General features: G+C 35.2%; 1 protein-coding gene across 3 annotated transcripts in view; it reads left to right on the forward strand.

Moving 5' to 3' along the window:
* FAM214A (family with sequence similarity 214 member A) overlaps positions 1-20,202 on the forward strand; it is a 96,599-nt gene that overhangs the window by 61,475 nt on the left and 14,922 nt on the right. For 2 of the 3 annotated variants that reach the window (XR_005529277.1, XM_039237117.1), the window contains exons 3-9: positions 4,100-4,284; positions 5,618-5,820; positions 6,092-6,217; positions 7,165-9,010; positions 10,888-11,007; positions 15,209-15,288; positions 15,978-16,086. Coding sequence is in view for 2 of the 3 variants with exons in the window: in XM_039237117.1 (XP_039093048.1) it covers positions 4,100-4,284; positions 5,618-5,820; positions 6,092-6,217; positions 7,165-9,010; positions 10,888-11,007; positions 15,209-15,288; positions 15,978-16,086 (2,669 nt within the window). In the remaining variant the exon portion in view is untranslated. The remainder of the gene's footprint in view (positions 1-4,099; positions 4,285-5,617; positions 5,821-6,091; positions 6,218-7,164; positions 9,011-10,887; positions 11,008-15,208; positions 15,289-15,977; positions 16,087-20,202) is intronic. The other variant, XM_039237118.1, reaches the window with a different exon arrangement.

Here is a 20,202-nt window from a genome sequence, read left to right on the forward strand (position 1 = left end):
TAAAGGTTGTCACCATCAAGTCACATGCATTTAGATAGCATTTTATTTTTCATAATACCACAGTATAGTCCATGCTATTCCTTACAGTTTTTTTGTTGTTTTTTTTTTTGATATTTATTTTTGGGAGAGTGCAAGTAGGGGAGGGGCAGAGAAAGGGGGACAGAGGATCCAAAGTGGGCTCTGATGACAGGCTGACAGCAATGAGCCTGATGCAGGCCTCAAACTCATAACTGTGATATCATGACCTGAGCCAAAGTCAGACACTCAACCGAATGAGCCACCCAGGTGTCCTGCAATTCTTATGTAATAATTACTTAGATAGCTAATAGAGTACTACTGTCATCTTTGTTTCAAATTTTTCATTTAAATATTTAATACTCTGTGGAAGCCTGGATGGCTCAGTTGAGCATCTGGCTTTTGATTTCAGCTAAGGTTATGATCTCACAGTTTGTGAGTTCGAGCCCCAAATTGGGCTCTACACTGACAGCACTGAACCTGCTTGATATTCTCTCTCTCCCTCTCTCTGCCCTTCCCTCCCTCCCTCTCTCTCTCAAAATAAATAAACCTTAAAGAGAAAGTTATTTTTGTAATAATTTAGTTTTTGTCACTTTAAACTTGATGATTTCTAGTGTGTAAGCCATTCTTTGCTAGGGCTTTAGAAATATAGTTTTATAGGCATAAGGACAACACTGTCAAACCTACTCTTTGTGCTGTTCCCCCTTTCTTAATCTAACCTTGTAGGTTTTTTCTCAAATAGAGTTGGTTTTTTCGTTTTGTTTTGTTTTGCTTTAGTAGTAGCACATAAACGTGAGACTTACCGCTTAGGCTGTGAATCATCCTTGGTATTAACATGGAGTAGCTGACATCTTGGCATCATCCGGCATTCCAAAGATGAGGAACCACTGCTCTGTCACAATTCTTAGTTTTCCAGGATTTCCTGACAAACTCAGGGAAAGGAACAGGATGAACCCAGAGAAATATCCCAGGAGCTAAAATCATGCCATGTAGCCCATGGCAAGCCTGAGGTAGCTTTGAAAACCCAAAGAACCACCACAGAATGGAATTGAGTGGAATCCTTTTTATATCTTTTGCTTTCCCCTGAAGGATACTAGGATTTAACTCTGTGAATTCCAGGAGACTACAGGAGACCCTTGATTTATAATCTAATTGGTTCCTGGAGGAAAGTGGAAAGTTGAGATCACTCGTTTTGTTTTTTGGTTTTTTGTTTTTGTTTTTGTTTTTTTAATATTTATTTTTGAGAGAGAAAGAGAAACAGCATGAGCAGGGGAGGGCCAGAGAAAGAGGGAGACAGAATCCGAAGCAGGCTCCAGGCTCTGAGCTGTCAGCACAGAGCCTGATGCGAGGCTCGAACCCACAAACCGTGAGATCATGACCTGAGCTGAAGTCTGACGCTTAACCGACTGAGCCACCCACTCTTGTTTTTGTCACATTATTATAAATTAGGGTCCTATCCCTGAAAACCACAGATCTTCCTTGACTTACAATGGGATTACATCCTGATAAACCCATCGTAAGTTGAAAATATCTTAAGTGAAAAATGCATTTAATACTCCTAACCTAGCAAATGTCATAGCTTAGCCTAACCTGCCTCGAACGTGCTCAGAACACTTAAATTAGCCTACAGCTGGGCAAAATAATCTAACACAAAGCCTATTTTATAATAAAGTGTTAAATATGCCTGTATTTTATTGAATACTATACTGAAAGTGAGAAAGAGAATGGTTGTATCAGTACAGAACAATTGTAAGTGTATTGGTGGCTTGCCTTCTCCATCATGTGGCTGACCGGACGCTGGAGCTTACTGCAGCTGCCCAGCGTCATGAAAGAGTACCCTACCATATTGCTGGTCTGCGTAAAGATCAGAATTCAAAGTAAGGTTTCTAATGAATACATATAACTTTCATACCATCATCAAGTCAACAAATAGTAAATTGATTAGGGGCTGTCTGTTCCAATGTGTGCTATTAATATATATGTTGCATATGTGTTATTTTAGTTACATTTTTATAAACATATATAAAAGTATGTCATAGCATTATTTATAGCTGCAATAAAAGAAAGCAGGTATGAGGTAGTAGTGGTTAAGGAACCAGATTCTGGAGCCATACTGTCGATTCAAATTCCAGCTTCACTATTTGCTGTCTGGGTAATCTTGGGCAAGTTACGTAACTTCTCTATGCTTCAGTTATCTTTAAAATGGTAGTTACACTTCCCACCTTTTAGAGCTGCTCTGAGTATTGAATGAGTTAATGTGTAGGAAGTACTAAGAACTGACAACGTCTGACAATGTTACTGTTTACTTAGTACTGTCATTTTATGACTGACATGTGTTGCACGTGGTCATTTTAGGGAATATTTTCTGAATATTAAAATACAAACCATCTTAAAATACAAACTCAATAAAAGTTGACTTTGAAGGCTGCTACTTTTCCAGATAAGCCTTCCTGAGTCTAGAAAGAGGCCTTCGTTGTCATTTCCTTCAAGGCTATTCACAATCTGGTTCCAGTCCTTTCTCTTCCACACTTTGTCTATACAAATTATCTACTCAAGTTGTACTTTCTCTCTCCTGGTTCTGCTCAATGCCTATCTCCTTTTAAAAAGAAAAAAATATATATTTTCAGTATAGTTATTCCACAATGTTACATTAGTTTCATGTGTACAACATAGTGATTCAAATTTTCTATGCTATGCTCACAAGTGTGGCTACCATCTGTCACCATACAATGCTATTACAGTATCATTGACACTATTCCCTATGTTGTGCCTTTTATTCCCTTGACTTATTTATTCCATAACTGAAAACCTGTATCTCCCACTCTCCTTCACACATTTTGCCCATCCCTCAGCCCCCTTTCCTCTGACAACCATCAATTTGTTCTCTGTATTTATAGATCTGACTCTGCTTTTTGGTGATTTCAATGCCTACCTCTTTTGCAAAATTTTACCACTATTATCTAAACAACATTTGAATTCATTAAATGCTTTAGTGTTCCATTTGTTTTTAAGATGATTAATGAATCACAAATGCTTTGAGATCAGGAACTATGCCGCAGTACGATTCTGTATCCCCTGTCACGTAATACAGTGTAGCAAGTACTTATAGTATGTGTTGTTTAATTGGATTGCACAACAAATTGAATTTTGTGTGTGTACATTTGCACGAGTGTTCAACCTGTATAACAGGTTAACATTTTGGAAATTTAACTGTTAGACAAACTTGGAGCACTTCTGAGGAATTTAAAAATTACTGCAAATGAGTGAGAACACCTGCATATCAAATTGTTTGGAACTGCATAGTAACTAAAACAAAATAATCACACTTTAGGTATTGTAATTTGGGTCTGTATCTCCTGCTGGATAATTATAGCATTTCTCTTTTTGACACTACGAATGCTGTATGGCATAGGCAGAGAAGGACTCCATGACTCTGAATGTCCACAGCACAGATGGGTTGTAAGAATAAAGAACTAGATAAGAAAGAGAAAAGGGAAAAAAAAAAGAGAAACATGTATTTGAATTTGTATCTTTAATGTTTAATAATAGTAATGAAATATCTTAGCTAAAAAATATGACATAATAAGACCATTTAACCTTTTGGTTATTGGTGAAATTTTGTATGTGAAAACTGTTACTCTTGACATCTGAAAATCTAAATAGCTATAGGATTATAAATGTATTCCTAAATCTTAGACATTGTAACTGAAGTTGACATAAAAATAATTTTATACATGGAGGAGGGCACTTTGGGGATGAGCACTGAGTGTTATGTAGAAACTAATTTGACAATAAACTATTTGTAAAAAAAAAAATAATAATTTTATGCTTTAGTTTTAACCATCTTTGCTTTAATTGGAATTTGGAATTATCCATCCTCTTCTTACCTTGTATACCTTGTGAATCAAGAGTTTACTGTATTTTAATTGCCTCATTTTCCCCCTTTCACTCTTTGTTACTGTATATACTTGAATATGGATTGAGACATTAGGTATTTTAGGTGTAAATGGTGAGTTCTTAACAAGAATACATTAAATTCGAGACTGTTCTTCCTTGTGTTTTTTTTTTTTTTTTTAAATACCAGATACTTTAGATGAATATTTTGAATATGATGCAGAGGAGTTCTTGGTCTCTTTGGCCTTGTTAATAACAGAAGGACGAACACCTGAATGTTCTGTAAAAGGTCGCACAGAAAGTTTCCATTGCCCTCCAGCACAGTCCTGTTATCCAGTAACTACCAAACATGAATGTAGTGACAAGCTGGCTCAGGTGAGAGTTGTATATTGAATGTTTTTTCTTTTTCTTTTATATAAACTAGTTTAAATTCTGTTACCACTTTTGTTACATGACAATTATAATGTTCACATTTAAATATAAAATCAGTTATAACTATAAGGAAAAATCCTAATCTTCGACCATAGCTAATACCCCTAATAAGCAATGCTCTTAAAGGCACAGTAGGTACCTTTGCAGATCAGCATACAGGTTGACAGCCAGTTTCATACCTGCCTCCTCATATGCCAAATTTAAGATTATCGTTGCTATTGACTTTGTGTTTATTTGGTAGAATTATTTTCATGTTTATTTTCCTCAAATTAACCAATTTCCCTTTTATATTCCTTATTTTTTCCTATGGGAGGTTACTTTTTACTATCATAGTAGTATTTTTATATGTTAAAAATATTTATTTAGATAGGTAGTGTATAATATGCTATAAGGATTTTCTCAACAGTTTCTTAAATGTAGCCCAAAATGTTACATTTTTAAAATCTTGTCTATTTTGAGAATTTAATGAAAATGAGATTTTAATATTTGGTTTTTACTTAGAATGAATCTTTCTTGAGCCAAAGTGTCCATCAATGGACGAATGGATCAAGAAGATGTGGTTTATCTATACAATGGAATACTACATGGCAATGAGAAAGAATGAAATCTGGCCATGTGTAGCAACATGGATGGACCTTGAGGGTGTTATGCTGAGTGAAATAAGTCAGTCAGAGAAGTCCAAATACCATATGTTTGCACTTATAGGAGGATTAGGAGGAAGTTTACGGAGGACCATGGGGGAGAAGAAAGGAGGAAATAGTGGGGGAGAGGGAGAGAGGCAAACCATGAGAGACTCTTGAATGCTGAGAACAAACTGAGGACTGATGGGGGGGGGGAGATGGGCATGGAGGAGGGCACTCGTGGGGATGAGCAATGGGTGTTATATGGAAACCAACTTGACGATAAACTATTTGTAAAAAAAAAAAAAAAAAGAATGAATCTTTATTTTGTAATAATGATATGATTAACAAACTAGGCTAAGCTGGGCCACCTCAAAGCCTGTCAGATGTGTATGGCAGTTATTTTTCCATAAAATAGAGCAAAAATATCCCCTCCCCAGGCAAATTTGCATCATAAATGTTGAGTACTTATCCTTGCACTCTAGAACTCACTAGTGTTAATCCATTATTTAATGAAGATATCTAAATAAATAAGCCTAAGCAAAGCTCTACAGTTGACTCATATAGATGTCTATTTTACAGTTATAACTTTAAAGTGTAAATATAAAATTCCTTGGGTTATTGAGATATTTTGCTTATATTCATTTTCTCTTAAGTGCCGCCAAGCCAGAAGAACTAGATCGGAGGTCTCACTGTTGTGGAAGAATAACCTTCCAATCATGGTGGAAGTGATGCTACTCCCAGATTGCTGCTACAGTGATGATGGGCCCACCACAGATGGAATTGATCTGAATGATCCTGCAATTAAGCAAGATGCATTATTATTAGAAAGATGGATATTGGAGCCAGTTCCTCGACAGTAAGTTGTTGAACTGAGTTTCAAGTTGTTCTTGGTAAATCAGGTTTTTGATTGCTTTTTAGGAACTATTTTAGTAATATATCATGTCTTTGACTCTATTTATATAGTAAAATTTAGACATTTAGTGCTTACGTGAATTCAAGTGACACTACTAAATACACTTTTATACTCTTGAAAGCACATATCCAGAATATATTTATTTTAGCTTCTTTCTAAAATTCAATCATTTTGTACTTGTTGACATTTAAGTGATACTTTTTATTTCCCTTAGGAATGGTGATCGATTTATTGAAGAGAAGACTCTTCTATTGGCTGTCCGCTCATTTGTGTTTTTTTCTCAATTAAGTGCTTGGCTGAGTGTTTCTCATGGTGCTATTCCACGAAATATTCTTTACAGGTATGTCTTGGGCAAAATAAGGACAGTGCGTATTTAACTTTGTTGGTTAGCTACTGAATGATATTTTACCTTTTAGGCAGTTTATTTTCTTCCTTGCTAGATGGAAATAAATAAAATTTACTGAAGTTTTTCTTAAAACAAGTGAGAGAAATTTAAATGTGAATCCGTATAAATTTTACTTTTTGGGCTAACTTTAGCGCAGAATAGTTTATTTTTTAATGTATGTTTGAGAGAGAGACAGAGCATGAATAGGGGAGGGGCAGAGAGAGAGGGAGACACAGAATCTGAAACAGGTTCCAGGCTCTGAGCTGTCAGCACAGAGCCCGAGATGGGGTTCAAACTCCTGAGCAGTGAGATCATGACCTGAGTCGAAGTCGGATGCTCAACTGACTGAGCCACTCCGGTACCCCTGGCATAGAATAGTTTTCAGAAAGCTTTTTAGCTTTAAAGAACCAACAATTGGCTTAAGTATAAAAACTTTGTGGGTTGCTGAATTTTCATAATGGTAGACTTATTTAATTTTTGCACCATGAAAACTATAAATTTAAAGGCTACTGAGCAACTGTCTAATTGTTTCTTTAGGCAGGGGGCCATAAGGTAGAGTATCTCTTAACCACCTTGTACAACAGAATTAGCTGAATCCATTTATTTAGTAGTAAATACAAAGTCCATTTCTTTTCTGCTTTAACAAATAATTCTAAGTTATAGTATTCTTGAACTTTATTGCTTAAGTAGTCTAGTGTTCTTAAAAAGATCATCTCTATTCTAAGCATAAACTATTGTGCTTTTTATGCTGGTTTTTTCAGAATGACATGTATAGTAAAGTAGCTGAACATAAAACCTTAATAGTAATTTATGCAAATAAAGATAAGTAATGTTTAAAATTGTTTATACAACAAAATTATAAGTGTTATAATGCATTTCTTTATTTTTCTCTGTGATTCTAGAATCAGTGCTGCTGATGTAGACCTGCAGTGGAATTTTTCACAGACCCCAATTGAACATGTGTTTCCTGTTCCTAATGTTTCTCACAGTGTGGCCTTGAAAGTCAGCGTTCAGTCCTTGCCCAGACAATCTAATTATCCAGTTTTGACCTGTAGTATTCACACTAATATTGGCCTTTATGAGAAAAGAATTCAAGAACATGAACTTAAAGTCCATCAGCACCGCAGTTCTAATGACATAGAACAATGTAGTACGAATAGTTCACAGCGTCTGTGTAGCAAACAGCCTTGGACCATGGCACCTGAAAGCATATTGCATGCAAAAAATGGCACAACTCCAGAATATACTGCAGGTGTCAAAAATGTCAAACTGTATCCAGGCACTGGAAGTAAATCTGACTATGGAACATGTCAAGCCAATATTCTGGGCTTCAGTGGTAGAGGAGATAAAAAGTCACATGAAACACCAGTGAGAACTTTAAAATCATTTTCAATGATTGATTCCAGGGTCTCTAGCCACCAGAGTTTTTGGCAGTCAGTTGGTGAGACTAATCCTTTAATAGGCTCTTTAATTCAGGAGCGACAAGACGTTATTGCAAGAATTGCTCAGCATTTGATTCATTGTGATCCAAGCACTTCACCTGTTTCTGGACATCCATTTAATATGCAAGAGTCTAGTTCACTTAACTCAAAACTTTTCCGGGTCTCAAAAGAAAATGAAAATGTGAGAACATGTAAAGAAACATTCTCCATTTCTTTTGGTAGTCCAGGGCTCACCTTCTCAGAAGACAGCAGTGAGGGAAAAATTCAAGTAAAACCAGATACTCCTCGAAGTGAAACTGGCAATTCCAGTGGTCTTTATTCTCGTCAGTCTGGTGGTGAGATGAATCCTTTGATTGGCTCTTTACTCCAGGAACGACAAGATGTTATTGCAAGGATTGCTCAACACTTGGAGCATATTGATCCAACAACATCACATATACCCCGGCAGTCATTCAACATGCATGACTCCAATTCGGTTCCTTCTAAAGTGTTTAGGAGTACATATGAAGACAAAACTTTGTGGAAGAAAAACAAGGATGATACCTCTGTTTCCATTTCCAGTACAAAATTTTCCTTGTTAGAAGACAGCAGTGAAGGGGAAAACTTAATACCTAATAAATCATTTAGTTCTTTTAAATGCAATGGTAAAGTAAAATCTTCTTTGAAACCTCAAATAAAAAGAAATCTGTATCAGGACAATCCTAGTGAAACTATCCAAAACACTTTTCAAGAGACACAGAACAAAGCCACTAGTTTATTGACTCCCTCAAATATGCCTCATTGCAAAAAAAATAACTTAGATTTGACAGTCAGATTAGAAAATACACTTGCTGAGTGTCAATTTAAGGAGCAAGAAGTTAGCAATGAAATTGATAAAAAGTTTTCAAATTACAACAGTATTGACAAACAGATCTGCACAGATATGTATAAGGAAAACAGAATAAACAATGAAAATTGTAACCCAGAATATTTTAACAATCATGAATTTGATAATTCCAAAAAAAATGACTCAAAAATAAAAGCTATGTTGGAAATGTCTGAATATTTGAACAAACACGAAAACAAGTGCTCAAAGAAAGACTCAAAAAGGCCTAAGACATGTGAGCAAAATACTCAACTTAATAGTATAGAAAATTATCTCAATAAAGATAATGAAGTTTGCAAATGCAAAAAGCCAGACCTATTAAAAAATGAACAGGATAAGAAAGAAGACAAAACTGATGAAAAATCTCAAAACTGTTCTCAGAAGAAGAAAGTAAAAGATTGTTTGTCTACATGTGAACGACTGAAAAATACAGAGGTGTTGGTAGGTAACGTCTTTTAAATATAATTCTCAAATATTTATAATGGTTTGGATTTTGTTTACAGAATATATAGTTATAAAGGCCCACGGTGCCCATTAATTACAATACATCCAGTCAGTTCTAATAAGCCTGCTACAAAACTAGTATTAACATCCTTGCAAAATAACCTACTTACTTAAGAGCAAACTCTAGGTGAATTCTTCCCATTGCCCTTTTTTGGTTATTTCAACACTGTGGACAATTGCTAGTGAGTAAATAGGAGACAGAAATGAAATTCACATCAGCTTAACATATCATTTGATTGTAGCTCTGTTGTAATACAGTGCACTCATTGTGTTATGCCACTGCTCAGCTAAGGATTTTAGGAATATATATAGAGAAGTCATGAGGCTGTTAGAATGCCTGGGTTCCTGTCCTGCACTGCACAATTTGGTCCTTGACTCACACCGAATAAGTCATGTAACTTCTATAAACCTCAGTCTCCTCAGTTAGAAAATAAGAGTGGTAAATCTCTTTTGCCTATCTCAGAGTTGTGACAATCAAATAGTAGATCTAAAATGTTTTGTAAATCTTTGATGCATTATATAAATAAAAGATACTTAAATTATTTACATTTTATTTAACTTTCTACCAAACCATTTTTTTTAACTTTAGAAAATTATTAGGCTTAAACTTCCCTTATTTCTCCAAGTATCACAAATTTAAATCTCAGTTATATGGAAAAGTACTTTTTATGAATGTTTATTTGTGAGAGAGCATGCATCAGCAGAGGAGGGGCAGAGAGAGGAACACAGAGAATCCAAAACAGGTTCCAAGCCATCAGCACAGAACAGGATGTGGGGCTCAAACCCACGAATCAGAGATCATGACCAGAGCCGAAGTCAGACATTTAACTGACTGAGCCACGCAGGTGCCACTGGAAAACTACTTTTTAATTGCCTTGATCTAAATCTGAAGTTTATCTTCTTTATCACTAAAATTAGTTTTGCTGGACTTAAGAATTTTAATAATTGTACCTTATTTCCAATTTCTATTTTTCAGTAGAATATGGTTCTAACATGGATTGTATCAAATGGTAGTTTCCAATTTTCTAAGACTGTAATTGTCACAGAAACAATTAGCTTTTCATGATCCTTTCTGTGGTACCTAATAGGAAGGCTTAATTTGACCATAGTATTTTTCAAGCTACTAAGATTCATTTTTTCATGCTCTTGTTTTAAATATAATCATACAACATGTATTAAGTGCCCAGGAACTCTTCTGAATATTTTACACATGTTGGCATACTTAATCCTTCTACTACTAAACTATGAGATTATGTGTTATTACTAACTCCAGTTTACAAATGAGGACCCTAGAACTGGAGAGGTTAAGTAACTTGCCCAAGGTCACAAAGCTAGTAAGTGGCAGAGCCAGGACCCAAATTAGTCTTTTCTGATTTTTATGTGTTGTTATGAATTTCTAGGTTTAAGCTTGCCTAAGTTCTTAAGAAATAGCCTGTATCAAATACTAGCTTACCAGATGTTAGACTGGTAAGTCTAACTGAGTATTTATACTGAGCATATATATAAATAATATATATTATTTATGCAAATAATATATATTTATATAATAACTGAATATTTATAAATACGAGCATATATTGATAAAGTGATTATATTTGAACATACTTTCCTTAGAATATTTGAGTTTATTCAGCATCTTAGAAAAAATTCTTAGACACTGTTTTATTAAGGTGTGTGTGTGTGTGTGTGTGTAGCTCTACATCCATAGATTATTAGCATTACCACCAAAGATGTACTACCTCAGTTCGTATTAAGAATAAAATTAAAACCAAAAGTTACTTAAATATTATCATTAAAATTAATTATTTTCCTAGCAGAAGACTATACCACTGAAACATTCAAGTGTCTGGCGGAAACATAATTTTCATTCCTTAGATGGGATTTCAACTAGAGCTTTTCATCCTCGAACTGGATTGCCTCTTCTTTCAAGTCCTGTAAGGTTTTTTTCCTCTTACTTCATATTTAAACTTGTAAACATCTAAAATGTTTACAAATTATTTTATCTGAACTATAATTTTAAAAAAATTCAAATGTATTTAAAAGGAATTTCCAGTTAGAAAACATTTTATTTATTTGATATATTTAAAAGCTATGTGTTGGGGCACCTGGGTGGCTTAGTCGGTTAAGCGTCCGACTTTCGCTTAGGTCATGATCTCGCAGTTCGTGGGTTTGAGCCCCGCGTCGGGCTCTGTGCTGACTGCCAGCTCAGATCCTGGAGCCTGTTTCAGAGTCTGTCACTCCCTCTATCTCTGACCCTCCCCTGCTCATGCTGTCTCTCTCTCTCTCCTAAAAATAAATTAAAAAAAAAAACATTAAAAAATAAAATAAATAAATAATAGCTATGTGTTAATATGAGAAAAGGCTAAAAATATTAGAAATTAGGAACATAAAATTTCTCTGAAATTCTTTTGTCTAATCTCTTTTTAAAATTTTTTTGATGTTTTTATTTTTGAGAGAGAGAGAGAGAGAAAGAGCGTGAGCAGGGGAGGGTCAGAGAGAGAGGGAGACACAGAATCTGAAACAGGCTCCAGGCTCTGAGCTGGCTGTCAACACAGAGCCCGACATGGGGTTCGAACCCACGAACCGCGAGATCATGACCTGAGCCGAAGTTGGACGCTTTACTGACTGAGCCACCCAGGTGCCCCTAATCTCCTATTACTAAATATAAAGAAAATATTTAGTGTCCAGTGGGTTTGTATAAATAAATTTATATCTTAGCACTGACATCACCAACTGAGTCATTTGGAAATCAAATTTGTGGTTGTTTTTGACTTGGAACCCTTGCAATATCTTATTTTGAGACTTAGAAATTTCCCCACTGTATGTTCACAAATAAATTTGTAGGGGCGCCTGGGTGGCTCAGTCGGTTGAGCATCCGACTTCGGCTCAGGTCATGATCTCATGGTTTGTGGGTTCGAGCCCCGCGTCGGGCTCTGTGCTGACAGCTAGCTCAGAGCCTGGAGCCTGCTTCAGATTCTGTGTCTCCCTCTCTCTCTGACCCTCCCCTGCTCATGCTGTCTCTCTCTCTCTCTCAGAAATAAATAAAAAATTAAAAAATTAAAAAAAAAAAACAAATAAATTTGTAGATCTGAGTGCGATGGTTAGGAGTCTTGCTTTGGAATCACACTGACTTCACCCTAGCTGTGTGACACTTGTGACATTAATTGAGTAATATAATCTAAGCCTCCATTTCCTCATCATTAAAAATGGGGTGATAGTGTCTGCTTTAGGATTATGGGGATGATTAGTATAATTCCTAACACATAGTAAGCAATCAGTAGTTAGTTGGCATACCTGCCATTTCAGTTAAACCTGAGGCAAGTGATGGATATCAGGGAGAAGTAAAAGCATGCATATTTTGCTACTGACATAAGATAATTTTTGTTGCTTTATCTGTGTTTTTTTAAGTTATTTATTTTGAGAGAAACAGAGACAGTACAATTGGGGGAGGGACAGAGAGCAAGGGAGAGAGAGAATCTCAAGCAAGCTCTGCACTGCCATTGCAGAGCCCAATGCAGAGCTCAAATTCACAAAACCATGAGATCATGACCTGGGCCAAAACCAGGAGTCAGGTGCTTAACTGACTGAGCCACCCAGGCACCCCACTTTATCTTTGTTTTTTAAATAAACTCAAAGGATACAATATCTGACCTATGTTCAAAAAATAATTATTGGGGCGCCTGGGTGGCTTAGTCGGTTAAGCGTCCGACTTTCGTTTAGGTCATGATCTCGCGGTTCGTGGGTTCGAGCCCCGCGTCGGGCTCTGTGCTGACTGCCAGCTCAGAGTCTGGAGACTATTTCAGAATCTGTATCTCCCTCTCTCTCTGACCCTCCCCTGCTCACGCTGTCTCTCTTGCTCTCCTAGAAATAAATAAAAATATTTAAAAAATATATATATATTGAATAAGAAATGTAGAATTTAAATTTATAACTTGGACCTTAGGTGTTTATCTTAGAGAAGCTGCATTCCAAACAATTTAAAATAACCTCAAACATTTGAGGTGCTTTCGAAAGACCCAAGTGATTAGGAAAAAAATTGTCAGCATTTGCTCTGCAAATGCCCATATAAAGGGCATTGTAGTCTACCATTCTGTTCAGGATGTTAGACTGAATTGATTTAGAAAGATTCTTCCTCTTCAAACACAGAAATCATGGATAGAATATAGCCTTTAATACAAAGTAATATATAATACCTGACATAAACTTTAAGTACTTAATATTACATGAGAGAAAGAAAGATAAATCTCCAAATACTAATTTGAGGCAAATTATGGCTCTCTGGGATAGTGCTAGGGTTTAATGCCTCTGCTGGGACAGGTACAAACAGGGTAAGGAGGCAAGAACTTAGGGACTTGAAGAATAACTAAATAGAAATTTTAAATGTGAAAAATTTTAATTTCTGTGTACACACAAAACATGTATGCCTACAAATACAGAAGCATTAACACTAAATCAGAATCAGCTGAATAGCAGTGTAGTGATGAGTGAACAGATACTAAGAAAGCATCTTGAATAAAGTACAGAAAGGAAGAGACATGTAAAATAAGGAAGAACTATGGGGGATAAAATGAGATGCTCAATAATAAGTCTAGCACAAATTCTAAAAGTAGGCCTACGTGGAATAAGGAAAATACAGTATCAGAAGAAATAAAGGTAAAGAACTTTTCAGAATTGAAGAAATGAGAGTAGATTGAAAATTTGACATTAAGTTCTTTTTTTGTATATAACGTTAAACATTTTTTTTTTTTTAACATTTATTTACTTTTGAGAGAGAGAGAGACAGAGTGTGAGTGGGCAAGGGTCAGAGAAGGGGGGTGGAGGCACAGAATCTGAAGCAGGCTCCCTTCAGGCTCCAAGCTGTCAGCACAGAGCCCGACATGGGGCTTGAACCCACAACTGTGAGATCATGACCTGAGCTGAAGTTAAGATACTTAACCAACTGAGCCACCAGCCACTCTATATATAATTTTTTTAAAGTTTATTTTGAGAGAGCAAGAGCACGAGCAGGGGAAGGACAGAGAGAGGGAGAAAATCCCAAGCAGGCTCTGCAGGTTTAGTGCAGAGCCTGATTTGGGGCTTGGTGAAACTGAGATCATGACCTGAACCAAAATCAGGAGTCAGACTTTAACCAATTGAGCCACCAGGGTGCCCCCATTATTAAGTTCAGACTACAAAAAACAGTCATGATGCACTTGGGAAAATATCAAAAATATTGAGATTGTTTAGACTTTCAGTATTCTTTCTTCTTAGCCACTAATGTACTATGTACAGTACATATTTAATGTTCTAGGAGCAAGTCTTTCTAACTTGCATGTTGCACCTTTAATTTACATTTGGCTCTTTCATTTTTAGGATATTTTCAGCTAGATGGTGGTTTGATTCTGGTCTTAAATGTAATGTGGTATATACAGTGGTGGTTGAACACCTGGAGTAGTATTTTTCAAACCTATTCTCTGTGAAGCCCCAGGATTCTTAGAGATGTACAGTGCGGTAGGGATGGACAAAGAGAGCAGCAGAGTTGGCAGGACCCCAGACTCCCATCACCATTTAATTCTTTTTTATTTATTTGTATTTTAAGCTATCACTCTTTTATTCCTTGCACAAAAAACAGAAATATGGTGACCTTTGAACAACACATATGTAATACATATAATATACAAAATATGTGTTAATAGGCTGTTTATGCTATTGGTAAGGCTCCCAGTCAAAAGCAGGCTATCGGTAGCTAAGTTATGGAGGATCCAAAACTTTTTGTGGATTTTCAACTGCAGAGGCTGGGGGCAGGGGTGGTTAGAGCCCCCTAATCCCTGTATTGTTCAAGGGACAGCTTTATATAAAGTAAAAAAAGTAAGTCTTATTATATATTGGGGTTCCATGTACGATTTGGTTTTAAAAAAAATTCTGCCTCTTAAAAAGTTAAAACACAGTAAAAGTGCGTTTATTAATCATTTGTTTTTTCCTACCAGTTAATAAAATGAGAACATAAGGACAATATGTAATAAAGAGTATGTTTGTAAGTAGACTGGGGAGAAGTTAAAGCATTTATAAGATATGCTTAGCTTTCATTTGAAAAGTGTATCAATTCAAGAAAAAATTATAGTCTTTAAATATCACAAATGATTGTTTTGACCTTAGGTTCCTCAAAGAAAGACACAATCAGGTTGCTTTGACTTGGATTCTTCATTGTTGCATCTGAAAAGCTTATCATCTAGAAGGTATTTATATTAAAACTGATTTGTGTATTCAAAATAATATACTAACTTCTTGTCTTTTATAATAAATAATGTTTACTCTAAAATCACAATTCTAATAGGAATATTATTTTCTAGTTGGTTATCATTTTCAATATTGATTTCACACACAGTTATTAAGGATGAAGGCAGAAATTAAGGCATTGAGTAGCTACTGTATATTGGTCATCATAATCAATACATTGGTTTTAACAAAGTAGTTTTGAGTATTTCTGGTCATTTACCTCCTCCTTTACCTTACCTTTCTTTACCTTTCCCTTCTTTGCAAAAAAAGCCTTGCCTGTGTATTCATGTTGACAAATAATACTCCTTTCTTTAGTCACATAACTTTGCCTTTATATTGTCATTTTTAACTGAAAATGAAAATTGATGAAGAAGGCTGCATTAGATATTTCTAGTAGATGCCACATGTGACATGAATTCTGTCTTGAAACCTTCTATGATACTACTTACATTTTTGTCAAATATTATAACAGACTATAAAATCTAATCAAGATTTTAAACTAGGTATTTCATATCTTAAAATTTGGTTGGATTAATTTTTTATCATGTAGTTTAAAATTGATGAAATTCTCCTAATTTAATTTTTTGCAAAAAGTAAATTAGAAAATACTGTGCTTAATATGTTCATTTGCTGATTTTCTTTTTAATAGTTCTCGACCGTGTTTAAACACTGAAGATGATCCAGATATTCATGAAAAACCATTTCTGAGTTCTAGTGCTCCACCTATAACAAGTCTTAGTCTCTTAGGAAATTTCGAGGTAATGTTTTTGAAAACTATTTTAAGAGTTAAAATTTCTTAACCTAGACCCAGGATGTTATTTATGTCATTTGTTTGTGAAAGGGAAATAAATAAATGGATTATATTTTTCAAAGCCACGAAGTCACCTTATGTCTTTTCCTTTTCCTTATCTCTTTCCTTTTTGTGAGAAGTAAGGTTAGGAGAATTGTTGGTACTGCCATTTTAGAACTGGGTACCTTGTTAGTGTATTTAGAGGACATAGGTAAAGTGGAGTGAGGTGTCTGTTACTGTAGCCAGAGGAGGGAATTGACAACACTTTATCTGGTACTACTGGTTCTGAGACCCAGGAAGGAGGATGGTGGACCCCTTCATAATCAAGGAGGTTGATTTTCAAAATCAAGGTTTTTTTGTACACTATTTGTAACTCTTTTGTAAGTCTAAATACATTCTTTGTTAATTTTTATTTGAGAAAGGGAGAGCAAGCAGGGTAGGGGGACACACACACACACACACACACAAAGAGAATCTTAAGCAGGCTCCATGCTCGATGGCGAGCCCAATGCAAGGCTTGTCTCAAGACCTTGAGTCAAAATCTGGAGTCAGATGCTCAACAAGTTGAGCTGCCCAGGCACCCCTAAGTCTATTCTAAAATAAGATTATTTTTAAAAATGGAATAGTTAGTGTCTGATAATGTGGTATTTTATTTAATAAGAATATTTCTATTGGGATCAGGTGTACTATGGGATTAGTTGTCTTTAATTAGAAAACAGCCTTGAACATTGGATCACTATGTTGTGCAACTGAAACTAATGTTGTATGCCAACTACACATCAATAAAAAAAAGAAAAACAACCTGAAACATGAACCTGTATATGGAGTTTTAAAAGTGAATTTAATTGGTGAGGTTTTTTTTTTTTTTTTCTGGGAAAATAATTTAAAATTAGTAGTTTTAATTTAAATAGCTTTACTGGATTTACGGCAGTTTGATATATTAACAGTATGCTGTATTTAAAATATTTTAATTTTGAAGCTATCTTTCAAAGTTTTAAAATAAAAAGAGTTATGATAAGTTGATTTCTTTTCCAGTCACTTTCAAGGTATTACTTCAGAGATGTTGAAATCTCTATTCTCTGTCATTTTAAAATGACATGAGACCATTGTGTCACTTCTTCTGCAACCTTTGTATTAAAAGAAAATTTGTGAGTGGGGAAAAAGAGCATCTGATCTGCGAAAATCTTAGGAAAGAGAAGATGGTTAAAAGATCCATACACTGGATTGTTATTTATGCAGATATCCATACGTTTTCACTTGACTTCAGTAGAGAAATAGAAAAGTTCTGAGACTGTCCAACCCATAAATCCTCTTTAATTTATAGTTGTCTTTTGTATCAAGAATTTATTTCTTTTTATTGCCATTATATGGCAATAAACCACTATATAACACTCTTTGTTGATTCACTCACTTGATTCTAGACGTTTGGATCATTTCTAGTTTGGAGGCTATTACAAATAAAGCTGCTGTGAATATTCATGTATGTATTTTTGCGTGGACATGAGTTTTCATTTTGTTTGGGTAACTACCTACAAATGGAATATCTAGGTAGTATGGTAGGTATATCTTTAACTTTTTAAGAAACTCCCAAGCTGTTTTCCAAAGTGGTTATACCGTATTTAAGCCCTACTAGTAGTGTATCATAGTTCTAGATCATCTAACTCCTTCCCAGTGTTTGCATTGATCAGTCTTTTTGCATTTTAGCCTTTCTAGTAGTTATGCAGTACTATTGAACTGTGGTGGTAATTTGTATTTCCCTATTTAGGCATATTGTTGAGCCTCTTTTCTGTGCTTTATCATTTAGCTTTGCTTTCCCAAGTCAGGACATAATATTTTCCAAATATTTTCTCTAATTCTGAGGCTTCAATTTACATTTTTCAAGTAGTGTCATTGAAGAGCAATAGACTTTTAAAATATTTTTTAAATTTATTTTTGTTTATTTTTTGAGAAAGAATGAGAGAATGCAAACAGAAGAAAGACAGAGGGAGAGAATCCCAAGTAGGCTCCACACTCAGTATGGGCCTGACCCTGGGATCATGACCTGGGCAGAAATCAAGAGTTGAATAGTCAACCAACTGAGCCACCCAGATGCCCCTGAAGAGCAGTAGATTTTAATTTTAGTATTGTTAATGTCCAATTTTATTATTTTCCTTTATGGATCTTAATTTTGATGTTGTATCTGAAAAATCTTTTCCTAACCCAAGGCTCCTCAACCATGGCAGTATAGATATTTGAGCCAGATAATTCTTTGTTATGGGATCTGTTTCATGTGTTTTAGGGTGTGTTATGGGATCTGTTTAATGTGTGTGTACCAAAGTACAATCTTTGGTCTCTATCCATTAGAGTTCAGTACCATCTTCTGCCCCTTACTCCACAGTTATAACCGTAAAAAAAAAAAAAAAGTCTCTGAACACTGACACATGTACCCTGCTTGAGAACTATTTGCCTAACCCCAAGGTCACAAAACTTTTTTCCTACAGGTTTTATTGTTTTAGTTCTTACATTTAGTTTTGTGGTCCATTTTGAGTTAATATTTATATATGATCATAGTTTATAGTCAGGTTTCATTTCTATGAACATGAACATCCAATTATTCTAGTCTTGGTATGAACTAATGTGAGTTCTCTAATGTGATACTGTTTTTTTTTTTTTTAATTTTTTACTGTTTATTTTTGAGAGGGGGGAGAGAGAGTGCAAGTGGGGGAGGGACAGAGAGAGAGGGAGACACAGAACCCAAAGCAAGTTTCAGGCTCTGAGCTGTCTAATATGGAGCCTGACCTGGGGCTCAAACACACAGACTGTGAGATTGAGATCGTGACCTGAGCTGAAGTCAGATGCTTAACATACTGAGCCATCCAGGTCCCTATTGTTTCTTTAAAATGCTTTAACTACTGTAATTCCTTTCCCCTTCATCATGCAAATTTTAGAGTTAGCTTATATTTCTACAATGTTTGGATTGCATTGGTAATAGATCAATATGTGGAAAAGTGTTATCTTAAGAATATTAAATCTTTCTATATTTTTAAGATTTTTTTAAAGTAACTGTAAACAAAATATGGAGCTTGAAATTACAACTATGAGATCAAGAGTCACATGCTCTACCAACTGAGCCAGCCAGGTACCCCTAAAATATTTGCTATACCTAGCAAGTTAGCCCTAAATTGTTACAGGTAATTATGTCATCAAGTGAGCTTGAGAGTGTTAACAAGATTTTAAGTGCTTCTTTGTCACTGGCACCTTGAATAAGTTCTATGAAGGGGAAGAAAATTTCTATTATACCTTCTCTGTTAGTACATAGTTTTATTTACAGAGAGTAGAATGACATTAAATAATTAGGTTTAACCAATGGTGAAGTTTAAGGATAGTTCAGTGTGGGTTGGAGTCATGAGAGGAGGCCAAATTTCATAGGATTGTAGAAGACTGAGAGGGAAAAGTTGATTTCAATTCAGATGAACATCTGAATGAGGACATGGAAATGGTAGCAACCATTTTGTTGTGGTTTGACCTGTCATTTATTTTATTTATTTTTTGTTTATTTTATATTTAATTTGATTTTAATTCCAGCGTAGTTAACATACAGTGTTATATTAATTTCAGGTGTATAATATAGTGATTCAAAAATTCTGTACATCACCCTATGCTCTTCAATGACAAGTGCACTCTTTCATCCCCATTACTTACTTCACCCATCCCCCACCTACCTCCCCTCTGGTAACCATCAGTTTGTTCTCTATAGCTGAGAGTCTGTTTCTTGGCTTAACTGTCTCTTTTTCCTTTGCTCGTTTGCTCTGTTTCTTAAATTCCACATGAGTGAAATCATATGCTAATTGTCTGTGATTGATTTATTTCGCTTAGCATTATACTCTCTTGCTCCATCTATGTTTCTGCAAATGCCAAGACTTCATTCTTTTTTTATGGTTGAATAATACTCCAATGAACGCATGCACACTCACGTGTGTATAGCATTATATATATTTAGAAGTATAACTGTGTGTGTGTATCACACACATACACACACACCACATCTTACATTTATCTGTTATAGGCTGCTTCCATAATTTGGCCATTATAAATAATGCTGTTG

Source organism: Hyaena hyaena, unplaced genomic scaffold (assembly GCF_003009895.1).
Source record: "Hyaena hyaena isolate Hyena2069 unplaced genomic scaffold, ASM300989v1 scaffold_120, whole genome shotgun sequence".
Taxonomy (NCBI): Eukaryota; Metazoa; Chordata; class Mammalia; order Carnivora; family Hyaenidae; genus Hyaena; species Hyaena hyaena.